This window comes from Papilio machaon, chromosome 21 (assembly GCF_912999745.1).
Source record: "Papilio machaon chromosome 21, ilPapMach1.1, whole genome shotgun sequence".
NCBI lineage: Eukaryota > Metazoa > Arthropoda > Insecta > Lepidoptera > Papilionidae > Papilio > Papilio machaon.
Genome location: NC_060006.1, coordinates 124,213 through 141,451, shown reverse-complemented (window position 1 = coordinate 141,451; position 17,239 = coordinate 124,213). Strand labels below are relative to the sequence as shown.

Here is a 17,239-nt window from a genome sequence, read left to right as displayed (position 1 = left end):
CACTCAGTTTAAACTAAGAACATTCTTGTCTATTTTTTGTTGGAGATTTTTGACACGAGAAGTTATTTCACAATTTATTTCAAATTAAATGGAAAAACTACTAAACCGCGTTCAGCGTCGCTACAATACACGGGAATCATATTAATTTTCATTACCTTGTTTATTGAATAAAATTAGCCTAGAAAAAAATGGTGAAACATTCCGCGCGCATAATCCTGCGCGGAGGTTGACAAACACAATGGCGGCCTAATTTTTTCCGATTCCGAGATCTCGCGACAAAAAGCACGCGAAGGATCATGTCACCGGAATACATTACAATAACGACATTGGATCTAGTTAATTGACAGAGGAATGGTAAAGGCGGGCGGCGGCGCTGGCGGTGCTTTCAGTAGCTTTCAAGGTTGGCAGGAGCGGCGGCCGACGCAGTAGAGCCAGCGCGACCGCAACACGCGCACGCGCACGCAGCCTAGTGGAGCACTCTAGAGGTTGCAGTGAGCCGACGCCGACCCCAAACCCGCGATCAACTCGAAGTCTCGTCGTAGTCGAGTCGAACGCGAGCGGTACATTTGATTTCCGCGCGATATTTTGGCGGAATTTAGGTGTTCAAGCGCTAGCTCACATTTCCAGTTACTAAACGCAGCAATCTTTGGGTGAGTTTTTTTTAGTTTAATTCATTTACATGCTTCAAAACTGCAAAGGCAACTAATGCATCAAACTAGACTGTTGATTCATACCCAAGTTTGACGCTCGGGAATTACACAAAACAACCTTTTCCACGCCAACAAGTACACTGAGATATGTAATAGATCAAGTTAGCTTTTTTATGTGGTTCAAAATAAAGTGTATATATATATAAGGATAGATACTAAGTACATATAATCAAAGCTCCACGAGCGCCTTTCCGTTCTCCCTTGTCTCTACCCTCGGATATTCTTGCTTTCAATTTATCTGTACTTTTACATAATACTAGAAATATAAATATGTATTATTGAGCTATTTTTATCGAATCCTTTTCGTGTGGTTCTTAAAAAAGACAAGGTCTTCTATCTAACAAAGAAGTATAAATCTCCTAACTAGGTTTAATAGATTACGTGTACCTTTGGCCATATGATTGTACTCGTAAGTAGGTAGATAGGTATGTAACTACTACAACTGTGGGAGCTTTGCATTGCGCGGACACACGAATGTGTACAAACATCTTTATGAATCGACTATTGCTTTGCCACAAATAAGAATACATATATACTTTATGATATTGTAAAATGCAAAAACACGCAAGTAATAAATAGCCTAAAAAATCTTAGTCCATCGACCCGATGACAAACGAACCAAATATTTTTTGATAATTTTTAACTAGCAACAAACGAGGCAATGATGGTGAACAAGTATTTCTGAAATATGTCGCATCCAAGTAGTATCTAATTTTGTTTGTTGCTCGAATTTAATACAACCTTACTTAAAGCTCACTTATTGTTATTACAAGACCCTACTTTCTTTGTAAAGTAAGTTATTTACGAACACCTTTTATTAATGATGTCTGTTAATATCTGGTAACGGTAACAAGTCTCGATACTAATTAAAAAACTATTTAACAAGTGCTATTTAAACTATAGAGCAACATATTACGCCGCGCCGCGCCACCGACCTTTTGGTACTATAATATAAATGCGAAAGTCTACATGTATGGATGGATGGATGTTGATTAAAAGGTATCTCCAGAACGGCTTAATGGATCCCGCTGAAATTTTTCATAAATGTAGAACATAGTCTGGAAGAACAATAGGCTACATAAATAAATTATTTTAACCCGCGCGGACAGAGTCGTGGGCGACAGCTAGTAATCAATAAATTTTGCCAATTTTTGCGGTGGGTGAGGTAAAGACGACATTCATATATGTGCATGTTATGCTGACATGTAAAGTTGAAACATTCTATAAAGTATACTTAAAAATTGACACACCTACAAGATCACAATTATGGAAATTTAGAACTTATTCGTTGATAGCTGACAGAGATGCGCACGCTGGACAGGTCCTGTCTCTCAAAAGTCAATGTAGTAGGTTTGATAGACGTCATTCTTTTAAAAAAAGTAAACTTTATACAAACCAGACAGACGCAGATAAGTCTTTTTTTATGTATGACATTAAGTAAGTCGGTAGCGTAGCGAATGCGTCAACAATTGATATTTTAAATTAACAGGATCTAAGCGTCACGTCAGTATAAAAAACTACTTGTATCTTGTATTTTGAACGCCTACTAGTTTTATCTCTTTATTTAAATAATATTAAAGGTATTGATAGGATCGAGTTTAGCGCACAATATGCCGTTATCTTAGATCACAATTGTTCTGTGCGGTGTGCGGGCGCACGCCGAGCACACCTGGCCGCACCGCACCGCCCGCGCCCCGACGTGGTCATTACCGCCTCAAAACCTACAACGAGGTTTTCTAAAATAAGACTAGTTATGTAATGACATGGACACAAAGACATTGCGGGTAGTTTGACATGATGGAGAAAGAAGTGTCAAATCATAAGAGTTTTCATAAAGATTTAAAGATTTTAAAATTGTTTCCGCAACTCCACCACTAGCGCTTGTTTAACGTAAATTCCGGATTCACTCCAGCTAGTTCAAGTATCCAGATATAAATATGTAGCGAGATATAGCACATTGATAGTAGGAGGTGGCAGTCGATATCCGCATATCATAATATTCCCTAACACATAAATCAATTTATTGCGTGCCATAAAGAACTTATAATATCTTAGTTTTATGTTAATTGAGGTACTACCTAAGCCTGTCGGTGTCAGTGTTGCCAATGTAGTTGCCTGCTGCACGATACGGCAATAAGCTTTATGAATATACATCATTCATAAAAAATTCAATTCTACTGCATTCATTATAAAATTACAATTAAAAATATCAATAACTTAATGCTATTTAAATTATTTGATTTAAGTAATGTTATAACATGTACTTTTGTTGTCCACCCACTCCACTTAGTAGGTAATTCTTGTGTAAATCGCAATTATTTTTCTCATTTTCATTAAATGTATAAATAATGTCAGTATCAAATTCAACAATTTTTCCTCGGCTTAATTTTTACCACAACCCTATAAACAGAAAGGCGAAAAGTTTCATGAAAACCTTAGTTCATGACCAAAAATAACAACTACCAATATATTAAGGTTCCGAAAGTGGAGCTTAGCAGCTTGAACACTCAATTACTGTACACGTTTTAAACAATCCACAAGTTGAAGTGTCCGGTCGACGATTAGTGTCCGGCGACGCGGTAGGCGAGAGTCCGGCGCGGCGGTGGCGGTGGCGGTGGCGGTGGCGGCGGCTGTGAGGTTCAGGGCCGACAGCGTTTTGTTCTCGTTGTGCCGCACAACGCGATTGCTCCAGGGAAAGGCTGAGGCCGGCCGCGGTGTTTCAAATTTGCACTTTTATCCCTTAAGATGAAGTATAATATACTCTGTTGCCTTATAATTTTTTGCACTATTTTATTTCACGATCACGACAGGAATTGCTTTGGTTTCTTTGCGAGAAGCCGGTTCTGTAGCAGGAACCCCTATGCGCATGCGCATTAACAACAAAGCCAAATAAACGAACAACAAAACCGAGACCTGTAGTATCGAACACGTCCGATGATAGACTGAAACAGTTCTTGCTTAGCACATGTCGAGTCACTATATGTAATCAAGAAAAGTATTATTTGTATTGTTTTGTAATTACATGTCGTCTTTATAAATCATGAACGTGAAAAGTTTACAATGTGTTTAAATAACAACATTGAGTATTGAAGCAACCGAGCGAACAACAAAACATGCTAATGATAAGTTTACCCAATGTTACAATATGATACACTTGATGGCTCAATCCAAATCTTCCTGTACACAGATATCTCGCTACGCCCAAACTACACTCAATGTCCGTTTGTGAGTACGTCATTGCATACCAACATGTTTCTGACAGTTCCTACAACATTACGACACCGCTGTACTAACAAGAAACCTTGAAATAATCGCACGTACAACAGAATAACCTAATTCACTAAAAATAGACACGAGTAATAACATCGCGGATATAAGTTGCAAAGATCTCCTTTAAAGTATAACAATTATAAACTAATCATTCCATAGAAATATAGAATGATCGATATTTAATTGATCAACCGCCGTATTAGGTGTGCGCGAGAATTATAACTACGTCTAGATATTTTTAATTATGAACAGACCGACAGATCTGTATCGGACACACGGAAGCCGCGGGCGGAGTGAGGTGTGCGGGGGGGGTGGGGGTTGACATTGCAGGATTACATACATAATCCTTATGCAATTACACGCCAAATACATTCACACTACAATAATAAAGTTGTATGTACACTGGTAAGAAAACAAACACCAAAGTATCCTCTCAAAGAACCTTAAAAAATAATTAAATTGTCTGTGTATTAACTGCTGACTGCTTCTTGACCCGGCTTCGCCGCCTTCTGCCCCAGTGGCAAAGGCCGTACGTATGATGTATTTTCTATCAATACCCTTGCCGTTGATGTCCCGTCTATTAAGTAGTAAAAACCTTGTAAACACGGCCGCTTCTGACCCACAACAATATTTTACTATCCTACTTCTAAACTATTTGTCAGATGTATATATTTAAAGACGCAATTTTATAAATTAAATTCTCCTGATAATCAAATAACGCCGTCTTTTCTATAGATTGAGGATGTTTTTGCTTATGTTTAATTATAATAAAAGTGAATACTGACAAATAGAGAAGCCGCGCTGTCGTGTCGTGTGTCGTGTGCGCGCACCTTTACACTGTTGATGTAACCGCCGCGCCGCTGCACCGCTGCGCGTACGCACCGGTCGGACCGCGATCTCGCTTTAATAATAATTAAATATTACAACCTCAAGTACACTCCGTCTAATAGAGTCTTTGTTTATTACTAAGGACGTTCAACAAATGCGAATTTAAAACATGTTCGATACGTTTTAAAACTTGTAGACGTGATTCGCAATTCAGACGATGCAATGTGTTGTTACTTTAACATACCAACTACATATTTGAAGTAAACTCATTTAGATTAAATATGTATTATATAAAACAGAAAGTTTCCCAACAACAAATGATGTTTGTATACACTCATATTTACAGAAGCTAGTCAAAGCTCGACAGGTCGTTGCTTTTGAAAATGACAGCTTTTGCTTCGTTCCGATTTAATCTAGTGTTGATGTTCCTGACAGTTATTCTAGTTCGAGTCCTCACGACCGCTACAGTCACCGTCACCTCGCTATCGCCAAGGCTTGTAGCTTGTCCAATGTAATATAGACGTCATTCAGTTTATAGCTCAAATTCAACTTATGAAATATCAAAGAATGTTTATTGATAGCTGAGTGGAATGAGTGGCGCGGTGTCGCCTCACATTCTGGCATATCAATAGATTAACAAAGTTCGCATTGCAGCGTGGTGTGCCCGGTACGCGGTGTCAAATGCGGGGCGCGCAGGTCGTATCCCGCAGACGACTTCACACACACAAGACCGCAAAATCATATGCATAAATTAGTAACATCTATAAAAAGTAACTCCTGTTATTGAAAATATTTTTTAATAAAGATGGAATAAATAAATGTTATCAATAAAACTATAATATATACCTAGGCCGAGCAAAAATATATTTAATTTGTTCCTGCGATTTGTTTTTTGTAATTCGGAGATTGAATTGCACAGATAGATTATCATCTGTATGTAATTGTTCTAGCGGAGTTGTGTTCCTACGAGTAGATACATTAGTGGTAAGGATTAATATCAATTATATTTATATTATAATTATGACATTGATCTATGTAAATTGCACAGAACTTGCGGCTACGAAATAATTATAGTGTAAAGACATTGCATTTATATAATTGTGAAGGTGAGGTGAGGAGCGGCGACGTGCGGTGGCGAAGTCCTAGACGCGAGGCTGTCGTTGTCAGTACACGGCGCTGCGCTGCAAAGCTGCAACTCTGAACACTATGAGACTAGTGTGGGAGACAGACATCACTACTACCTGACACTATAAGTGAATTGAGTCCCATACAATCTCACAAATTAGATAATTATGATATTTTATATGTCATAATACTAAAACCAAACAATATAAGTGTTATTTTGTGTACAACTTCCGTAACATATACATGTTGCATATATACATAATTCAAAGAGCAGCGAGTCACGAACACGAACCAAAGCAAGCTAGTACGGCTGTACATGAGCTATTAGCCACGAGCCACGAGCCACGAGAAGGTCCGAGCTTGATGTGGTTCTTGTTTATTTGTTTCCATGCTCTCGTGTATTTTACACTAATTATGCCAATCATCGAACACGCAAACACAACAATTGAATAATTATTAAAATGGATGCAGTTGTAAAGTAATAATTACAACTAAATTTATTTCCGTATATATTTCTGAAGTGTGGATTCAACTAAACATTATATATTTGTCAAGACATGATGTGTTCCCCAACATGTAGCTTTATCACTTCCCACATCTCCAATGTGACCTCTTTGTCCCGCAGAGGATCTTCCAAGACTTTCGCTACCACTGTATATAAATGTACATTAGTCATCTTCCCGTTCATTGCCGGTAGCTTGGAAGTTAAAGAGACAAAGTAAGAATTTATAACTACATACTAGGTTTAGGTTTTGTTTGACAATCAATTCTGACTTTTCTTAGGAAAAGCAGAAAGCATATTATTAAATGCAAGTGAACACGCTAGCGTATGGTCTCATTGAGTATAAGTTTAGCAGCGACGACGCTGAGTAATTAAGAACGCGCACTCAATGGACAACGCACTTCAATTAAGAAACAGAAAACTCTTTGATATTATCATCATCCTTTGTTGTGTATTAAATATGTGGTCGTATGATTGAAACAAGATTGTTTATAAAGATATTTTTACTATTAAAATTATCATATTAATCTTGAAGTATACAACAACTTATAGTTTGCATTATGTGACGTTTAAAATGTTGATCCGCGGACAAATTCAGTCAGCCGCTCAGGTGAGCACTCGCACTCGCTAAGCACTGACCACGACGCCGTCGGTCACTGTTCAGCGCTCAGCTACACTATTACGGCTTTGTACAGGCACTGAGTCACAAGTATTTTTTTATTTAATATGAAAATGATTGCTTACTAATCACAGATAAAGGACATAGATAATTATAATAGAACGTAGACAGACGTCAGCGTATTGATTTATTGCAGGAAATGTTCCAGCGGCTGTAATTGATTACACAGAAATACCCGGATATTACATTCGAATAGTTGTTGCAGATTAATGCAAGAGGGAGACGCATATATTGATTTAGTATGAGTGCGGAAGAGATAACCTTACCGCCTCCACCATTAAAGAGAGCCGGGGATATCCCACTTGTCATATTATTAAATTATTCATAAAATGTAATTTGCTGTCCATATAATTAATATTTGTCATTCTTATTTTATGACAAGGTTAAGAATAAGACAAGACTGGAAATACCGTAGACTGAAATACAACTTTAACATTAAACAAAACGCATAATCCTTTGAATACGTTAACTGAAGTTTCCATTAATCTTACTTATCTTACTAATATTATAAATGCTAATATGTAGATGGATATACTCGTAGATGTTCGTTCGAAGATATCTTCGGAACGACTCAACGGATCTTGATGAATTTTGGCTCAGATGTAGAACATAGTCTGAAAGAACACATACTCGTAGAGTACTTATTACGTTTTTTTTAATTCCGCGCCGACGGAATCGCAAGCTACTGCTAGTCATAAATTAGGTAAAGACTGCATAAGTATTGTATTATATTATCTGTGGTAAAGGTAGTAATTAAATTAAAAATGAGATTTAACTTTTTTAAGTGATGTTCATAGTCAGGTCATTTAAATAATTTTCCAATGATTTTTAATTATTTTGACATCATGTAATCTGCTAAAATTTCGTTGCAATCCAAACGAGTTATAATTACTAGTATAGTATTAAATTAATTGTGGATAAAATATAACTGTTGTTCTAATAAATTGGTAAAATATGTTGTCCTTGAAATATGTTGAAAAGATTTTTGTAATTGCTATTTCGGAGTTTCGTTTCTACGTATGTAGGTATTCGTTTTAATTAAAAAAAAGAGGCCGAAGTCAAAAGAGAGTGTTAGTGTAAGCTTTGTAAGTGTCCAGTAGCTACAGCTTCTAAACTTGGGACGATTTTGAACTATATAAATACTACTAAACTATCAAAATATAGCTGTAATAATTTAGTTAGCGGAACGAAATGTGGATATTCAATGAATCCCAACCTGTCTCAGACCATCCGTGTCAAAGAACCGTCAACAAATTACTTTATAAATTCATTTCATTCATATAACATGATTGCAATGCCGATAATTGCGAAATCACCATAACAACATGACGTAAGAATTATCTCATAAATAAATAAATAAGCACAACTTAACCGCGGCGTAAGGTCAAGTCCGCGGCTCAGACTGGCCGCATTCGATTCAAGGCCACTTTCACTTTTACAATAAAAAAAACAAAGCACTACGAATTCCTTCCCGCGCAAACTCGGTGCACGATCGTTTACTTTCTATTATGTCATGACAACGTTTTTCTCCGCCGGATATTTTTGTTATCGAAAGAAACAGCGGGCAATATTTAGATAGTAGTAGTAGTAGTAGTAGGGGCTCAGTTATCCGCAACTCCACGACAAGCGCGTATTTTGCGTGAAGGCAGGCTGTAGGTTACTCCGGCCAGCTCCGCTCGCCAAAGTACCCCAGCAATATTTAGATATTATAGTTCCAACAAATTATGTATGTAATTTAACGAAGAAACATTTTTTTATGAATTATTTATTAAGATCTATTGATATACATCAAGACAGAATGATTAATAAAATAGAGGTCATATTGTTTAATTAAATATTGACTTTTGCCTCGATTAACAATTGCGATTGACATTTATTACATTTAAAAGCTCTGATTATAGCCGAGTCGGCCGTGATACAGTTATGATTGCTTTATAAAACGTCAATAATATAAAAAAGTTATCCAGGTATCGTTGAAATCTTTATATGACCTCTGCTCTTACGATCAAGGCAAAAATCACACACCAATAAACTTCCAAAAGTTTACAAACAAAGTTATACTAGTGGTTAGTTCTAGATAAATCGTCATGATATTATATGCCTACGTAGGATTATCTTATTTTCTGAAAGATCAAACCCCCGCGCCGACAATAAACGGACTGTAGATTAGTCTTATAAAAACCATAGTAATTCCAAACGAGGCTAAATCACTTCATGTTTTCATCAGAATATAAAGTAGAAGCGATTCATTAGCAATACCCCGCGTCATGCCATGCCATGTCATGCGATGTTGTAACACTTGCTTATGTTCGTTGCTAGCTGCGAACTCGAAAATACACAGGTAACGAAATTTCACACGAGGGCACCACAGTGAGGGGGAACAGGATACAGTACAGTACTTCTATTGGATAAAACAGTATTGTTCTGTTTCGGAGCATATAAAACAAGCATAACAGGTGCGCGTTGTTAGCACGGAGAGGAGGCTTTAACGAGTCAATTCACACACGTGCTCCAAAATCGCTTCAAGGAAAACGACACGGCTCGGCTGTATGCAACACAAGCTTCAAATTTATACAGTGTTTTAGTTTAACACAAATACGTTAAAGGTATCAAGGATTGCACAACATAATAGCTATTATGTATGTCTTTTACCAAGTACAAGGACCCGACCCCCGACCGCCGACCGCCGACCGCCGACCGCCGACCGCCGACCGCCGACCGCCGACCGCCGACCGCCGACCGCCGACCGCCGGGAGACACGGAGCTTGATAGCAGGCTTATAATATTCTGTTTTCTCAGTTATTCTATAGCTAGCTATCGCCCGCGAACTTTCCGCGCGGAATTAAAAAAAAACATAATAAGTAGCCTATGTGTTCTTTCAGTCTGTGTTCTATATCTGTGCCAAATTTAATAAAGATCCGTTGAAATGTTCCGGAGATAGATACCTTCACAAACATCCAAACATTGTCATTTATAATATTAGTAAGATGTTATTGACTACAAATAGGATACCAACATTGATTATAAACAAAATAATTTAAACTGTAAAGATTGTGATGATATTTTGATAGAGTATTATTCCTAGGTCGCTAAACAAAACTACAAGCACTTAACTGTTCAACACAAGCTATATTAAACGTACTGCGTCAAACATTACATTTACCCTTATTTTCACAAAAACCTAATAACTTAAACTTATTATGTGGCTATTTCCAGCGGTTCCATTACTTTTTGTGTCACTTTTTTCTCTGGGACGATATCAAGCGTGACCAATCGACGTGTTCGATTAAATAAACAAAAAAAATCGTCAAATAAAAACTAGTTTATTGTTTTCTATTCATAGTACATACTGTCACCCGCGACTCCGTCCGTGCAGAATTGAAAAAAAGCTTTATTAGTAGCCTATGTGTTCTTTCAGACTATGACAAATTTCATTAAGATCCGTTAAGCCGTTCCGGAGATACCTTCAAACAAACATCCATCTATCCATCTATCTAAACATTGGCATTTATAATGTTAGTAAGATTTTAAATATATTTATTTCACCGCGGTCGAAGTCGCGGGCACGCTGCTAGTTTGTATGGATTTGTACATAATATAGATATTATAAGATAAAGTGTTACGTGTGAAGGGAGATTATTAACAACAGGTTTGCCGCCTGCCGCGCTTTGCATACACGGAAGCTTGACCCTCACTACTCCCCCCTCACCGCTCCTCCCTTTTAGACCTTCGCTACTAACCTTGGTTTAATTTAAATTAATTATCTATTCTTTACAAGTTAATGTCTATCCCAGCCAACTAACCGGTCTTCGAAACCGGGAGCTTGAATCTAATTTTTATGTTCACGTATGTAATAAAAGCTCGCTTCCATTCGACTGTCGTCGTCCGTCCGTCGAATGAATGTGAATTGTAAGTTCTCAATAACATACTTTGTTCTAAGTTCTAGGACAAGATCAGTCACATCAAGTTAACCATTCTGGTCTATATGCATAACCACAATAAAACAATCTAAACAGCCTGATATTATCAAGGGGCGGTTAATTACAGTACTATGCAACATTTGCTTAACTCATACTGAACAAGTTACATCTATATATATAAAAGAAAGTTGTGTTAGTTACACCATTTATAACTCAAGAACGGCTGAATCGATTTGATTGAAAATTGGTGGGCAGGTAGCTTAGAACCAGGAATAGGACATAGGATAATTTTTACCCCGTTTTCTATTTTTTATTCCGCGCGGACGGAGTCGTGGGTAAAAGCTAGTACTTCAATAAATCATTGAAATAATTTTCACCAACGCCTAATTTTAAGAAAATGAAATCTGCGATACTAAAAAAAACATAATAAAACGGCAATGTGGAATTACAGTTACTTAAGAACTAAATTTCCTTATTGAATCAACTTTTTTTCTCGCAATGTGCTAAGACAATAACGACTCACTAATGTGTTAATTATCTTTTTTGTAGAACGAACAGGCTTTGTGTTACAATGACGACTTACAAGACAATCGTCTCACAATGTAACTATTAAATAATATTCATTCAACAAAAACGTAAACGGGAAGGTTCCCAGTACCTATCCTCTACGTCAACCTAAGATAGTAAACTAAAATATTTCTGTATAAGATTTTTTATCCTTCTACTAAAAGCGTAAAAAAGTGGGTTAGATTAGATTAGTAGGTACTGATGATCTGCAAATATGGCTCTTACCCAGATGGAGTAAATCACTACATAATTCTGCAACATAAAATATGTTTAGATTGCTTTACTCGTACAATAATAACCTAACTCACAACAGGAATGGAATAACATTTCGATAAACCAAGTTACTATTATGAAACACTATAATATTAATGTTTTAATTAAAAATAGGCTCAAGGACAATATTAAAAGCCAACGGCCATAGCGATACGACACTATTACCACGAGGTGACTTGAACCAGTTAGTTAGTTTAGCATTTGATTGTGCGATCGCTTTGCGTGCGACCTTCCTTCAAAGGTATTATTTTTTTGTTTCAGAATAAACAAAATGTTCCAAGGAGGCATCTGGTCGAAGCTGCAGGGCTACTACAAGTGGTACGTCCTCGGGCTGGTCTCCGTGGGATACATCCTGGGCGAGTTGGGGCACTACTTGATAGGTGAGGCCTCCCTCGTCATACACTGCTCAGCATCCGTAGTACAGAGCAGTTGGCTCAACAGTGACGGCCGTAGCGGCCGGCGGCCTTGACACTGACCCTCACAGTACGGCACTAACTAAAGCGCGGGCGCGCGGCAAAAACTACAGCTTTAATATTTTTCTTTTTTTATTACAAGAAGAGAACGAAATTGTATTTTTTGCCAGCCTTGTTAAGATAACAGTTTTTATAGGTAATAATAACCATTCTCATGTAATTTATCTAAAAGTAGCAGCAGTGATCTCAATCACTGACGTGGCATGACATGGGCTTGTTATGAAGAGGGAAGAATCGCATGTGACAGAGTTAAAAAGAATGTGAATGTGGAGGGGTACACCGGTAGGGGTAGGTGTATCTTCCTAGAGGAGGATGGATTGCGTGAACAGTGACTTGATTAGGAAGGAAGTGAGATAAGATTGTCGTAAAATGTGGAATCTGAAGCAGAAACCTGATGCGCAGCCGACCCTACCGAGTGGGATAAGTACAGGACGATGATGATGTCATATGCTTGGAAACTCTGTTTACAGATTAACAAAGAAAGAAAAAACAATTTTACGGTAATTTTGTATTCAATTAGAGTTCCACAGCAAAACGTTAATAAATTCTTATATAACGCAACGAATCCAACACGAAACATACATAGTTACTTAACCCTTAAAAAGATTGAATGATGTACAAGACTGAAAGAAGCAAATTCAATGTCATTAATTACTTCTTTGCGAGTTCCTTTCCAACTACGACAAAGAGATGTTTACGTTCTTACACGACTGAGTCAATAATATTTTTAGTAAGTGGAGAAATAATCATTTAGATTGTTTTTATTTGGGATCTGATAGTTATTATTTTTGTAAGTATATTAATTGTTCGGTATTCTCCGAGAGAGGGTTCGCTCCTGTTAGTAATTGTATAAAACACGCGCGTTTGTTCAGGAACGACGTCAAAGGTGACTGCCGAGTACCTGCACTACGGGGACAAGGCATGTATGCTGAACGCGACACACCTACATGTCGCCCAGTTGCCCCAAGTCTGCGAGAAGGTCAACTCCTCCGACATGTGAGTCTGCATATTGACACACACATATACACTACATCAGCACACGCCGCTTAAGTCTATGTAAATATCATGTTATCATATAGTTGGTACTTTTAGCAAAAACCTATTTTACGATTCGTAAAGGAGTCGATTTTGGTACGCATTGTTGTCATTAGATGTTTTATAGATAGTATATATATGTGCAACCTGTGAGCGTTTCTGTCAGATGCGAGTCGCTGACGCTGAACGGGACGCGGTACTGCGAGTGGGGCTACAGCGGGCTGGGGCTCGACTACCAGGTGCTGGCGGGTCCCGCCTTCATGGCCGTCTTCACCGTCGTCGGCGTCATCATCGGGGTCATAGCCGACAAGTAAGTCTCTTTACTCAGTGTCATACAGAATGGAGGAGACGTCCACTCGACTGACACTTGCACTCTCTTGCAGGTTCAATAGGGCGCGCATATTGTCGGCGTGCACTGCGGTTTTCGTGGTGGCCATCCTGCTGATGGGCAGCGTAACAGAGTACTGGCACCTGGTAGTGCTGCGAATGCTTATGGCGGCGGGCGAGGCGGGCTGCAATCCCTTGGCCACCGGCATCCTCACCGACCTCTTCCCGGAACACCAGCGCGCGCTCGTCCTCTCCATCTTCAACTGGGGCATCTACGGCGGCTACGGTATCGCCTTCCCTGTCGGGAGATACATCCCCGAACTCAATGCTTGGGGACTTGTAAGTTACGCTTATGTACATTCGCTATACCGAGTTAAACACTTGCCCACCGCAGCTTGACTTCGTTCTCTGACTCTGCCCCTTTCGGTCGTAAGCGACAAACGAACGAGTTGTGTTGTATGTTGAATATGTGGCTCACTGTACAGAGCTGGCGCGTCTGCTACTACGGCGCGGGCATTGTGGGTGTCGTCATAGCGGCCCTCACGGCGCTCACACTGCGCGAGCCCGAGCGCACCACCATCGGGGAAGAAGGTCGGTCACAGCTAATCACCCTCCTACAACACACATATCATTCACTGGGGAAACTAAACTCATTTTAAACCGAATTCTGTTTAATAACTATTACCTTCTTAATAGTAATTAAACGGAATTCGGTTGGCCAAAAACAATTAGTAAGAATCGTTACTAATAGTAAAACGATTGAAGTAAGATAGTTAATATTGCAGATCAAAAGTGGAAACAAAAGTTACCTAAGCAGTGGAGCGAGTCTCACTTCGAACGAGGCGAGCCTACTTATTTTTCCGCTCGAAGCTGGATGTAGCGAACGACTGTTAGTCCGGCGGAAAAAATAGTGTCTACTCAACTTCAATACAATTAACAAAGATTCAATGATAAAGCGAATTACCCACGTCTCAGTTTTTTGTATGAAAGAAATAAATATTGATGTTCCAGGTTCGGTACCCTCCAAAGGCAAAGACGCCGCGCTCGAGAGCGGCAAGAAGATGCCGCAGGTGACGATCTGGCACGTGATCGCGCAGCCGCGTGTGCTGCTGCTCTGTCTGGCCGCCTCCATCCGGCACTGCGGTCAGTGCCCGCCCTCCCCCGCCCAGCCCCGCCCCGCACCACCCCGTCTCGCACCTACACCAGCGCTAACGTGACGCTTGCAACTGTTCGCAGGCGGCATGTGCTTCGCGTACAACGCGGACCTGTACTACCGCGATTACTTCCCCGACGTCGACCTCGGCTGGTGGCTGTTCGCCGTCACCGTCGGCATCGGCTCCGTCGGCGTCGTCGTCGGCGGCGTCGTCTCCGACAAGTCTGTATTTTACTCTCTTTCTCTCTTTCTCATCCCATCCCATCTTTACTCTACTGTGTGGGTGTTGGCTGCAGGTTCGTGGCGCGCATGGGCGTGCGGTCCCGCGTGCTGGTGCTGGCGCTGTCACAGCTCATCTCCACGCTGCCGGCATTCGGCTCCGTAATCTTCGGCCCGCTCTGGGCGATGATCACACTCGCCTTCTCCTACTTCTTCGGTCAGTTGTTATTTTATTATAGTTCGTCGCTTGGTCACTATTTGCGTATAATATAGGTACTACTGAGGCATAATTAAATTAAACGACAAGTCCAAAAAGGTCGAGTCCGAAACTCACAAAGTGGGCACATTTTTATACACTGTTTTAGTACCTAACATAGTTTTTTATGTGGTTTTGCAGCCGAGATGTGGTTCGGCATCGTGTTTGCGATCCTGGTGGAGATCGTGCCGATGTCGGTGCGCTCCACCACGGTGGGCGTGTTCCTCTTCGTCATGAACAACGTGGGCGGCAACCTGCCCATCCTCGTGGACCCCGTCTCGAAGGCCATCGGCTACCGGGAGGCCATCATGATCTTCTACGCCGGCTTCTACGGCATCAGTGAGTCACTCGCTGTCCGCCGCGTCGCACACACTTGCAAGATGTGCAGTTTCTATGATACACATTTACTTACAGGCAGCATACTGTTCTTCCTGACGATGTTCCTGATGGACGGGCCGGCGCCGGCGGAGACGCAGAACGGGGCGCAGGTTGGGGGGCAGGGCGCAGACAACCGCGCCTTCAGCCACGACGAGAGCACGCTCTCCGCCGCCCGCGCCATTCGCGGCGCCCAGCCCATAGACAATAGCAAGTTATAGACGCGCGCGCCCAAGATTATGTGACGCGCTTGCGGCGCCGTGTTGAGGTCGGGTCGATGTGAAAAATCGATTCTTGCCATAACTGAAGCAATTTTTCAAAAGTGGTTTCGTTTTTTTCGATGGCTTCTTTTGTTATTGCATTAATTTTGTTAAATTGTTTTATTGAATTGAATTTGCATAATTATAAGAAAGAAGACAATCGTTTTGCGACTTGGCATTCTCATTTATAATGAAAGTCTAAAATCGATAATATTCAAATATATCTATATTTAGAGTTCCTCTTCCCCTCGGATTCCGTGCTAATCGGTCGTGTTGTCAGTGTCTGTGTTGAATTTTTAAAATTATTTATTCAAATTTAAATCGATCATATAAAATCAATATACCAGGAGAACATAAGAACCAACAAGCTGCTACTTAAGTGATGTCACCCACTTTGGCAGAATGAGACCTAACTACGTGAGGAATAAAGACAATTAACGTCGCTTGCGCTTGTCGTCATTACTGCTGCACGCACTGTACTTAGCCCCGCCCACTAGGCTGAGTGAGACTGTGCTATACGCACACAAGAGATAACTAGCTGCGCCTGAGTCTGTCGTCGCGTCTGCCCCGCTTACCTTAGGAGTGAGTAAATAAACATATATACACAATTAACTACGATTTCGTCCAGTCATTGATTCAATAAGCCTACACTAAGATGTCACAACAAAGAACAACTGCTTACCAATCGCAGAGGGCAGACAAAAATCTAGCTCAATTATCACAATTTGATTCTGATTCAACACTGAATCGCCCGGTAAATAGTGGTGAAGGAACCCTTACACCCAGTATGAATATCACACAACGTAACAAGCGTACCAGGGAAGTTTCCTCTCCCAATCAGTTAAATATCTTTAAGGATGAGATCATGGACTTAATCACATCGCTAATTGGCGGACAAAATCGGGAATTAGAGGCAATAAATAATAAATTGCAGGCAATAACCGAATCCAACGCCAGAATCGACGATGCTATCTCAATTTTAACCGCTCAAAATGAAGAATACCGTGGTAAAATAGCCGATCTTGAAAAGCGCGCTCAGAAGGATCGAGAATACATTACCATTTTAGAGGACAAAGTTGAGGATTTACAAAGAACTTCACGTAAAACTTGCTTAGAAATTAGAAATGTTCCCAAAAAATCCCAAGAGTCCAGAGAAGAGTTGATACAAATGGCTGTAAGTCTTTCAAAGTCCATTCATTTCCCTTTAAACGATCGTGACATTAATGATATACACCGTGCGAAATCAAAGGGTGAGGTCGAGAAAAAA

General features: G+C 40.0%; 1 protein-coding gene across 2 annotated transcripts; it reads left to right on the top strand.

Moving 5' to 3' along the window:
- Positions 1-401: 401 nt before the first annotated feature.
- LOC106713058 lies at positions 402-16,191 on the top strand. 2 transcript variants are annotated; one of them, XM_014505765.2, is made up of 11 exons: positions 402-650; positions 12,136-12,254; positions 13,220-13,343; positions 13,549-13,692; positions 13,766-14,048; positions 14,195-14,300; positions 14,721-14,852; positions 14,946-15,084; positions 15,159-15,298; positions 15,479-15,676; positions 15,752-16,191. In XM_014505765.2, exons 2-11 carry the CDS (start codon positions 12,146-12,148, stop codon positions 15,931-15,933), a joined length of 1,557 nt encoding a protein of 518 aa, XP_014361251.2. In that variant the 5' UTR covers positions 402-650; positions 12,136-12,145; the 3' UTR covers positions 15,934-16,191. The 2 variants fall into 2 exon arrangements, with proteins under 2 accessions (XP_014361251.2, XP_045539074.1); XM_045683118.1 differs by lacking the exon at positions 402-650 and adding an exon at positions 9,858-9,882.
- Positions 16,192-17,239: the final 1,048 nt, after the last annotated feature.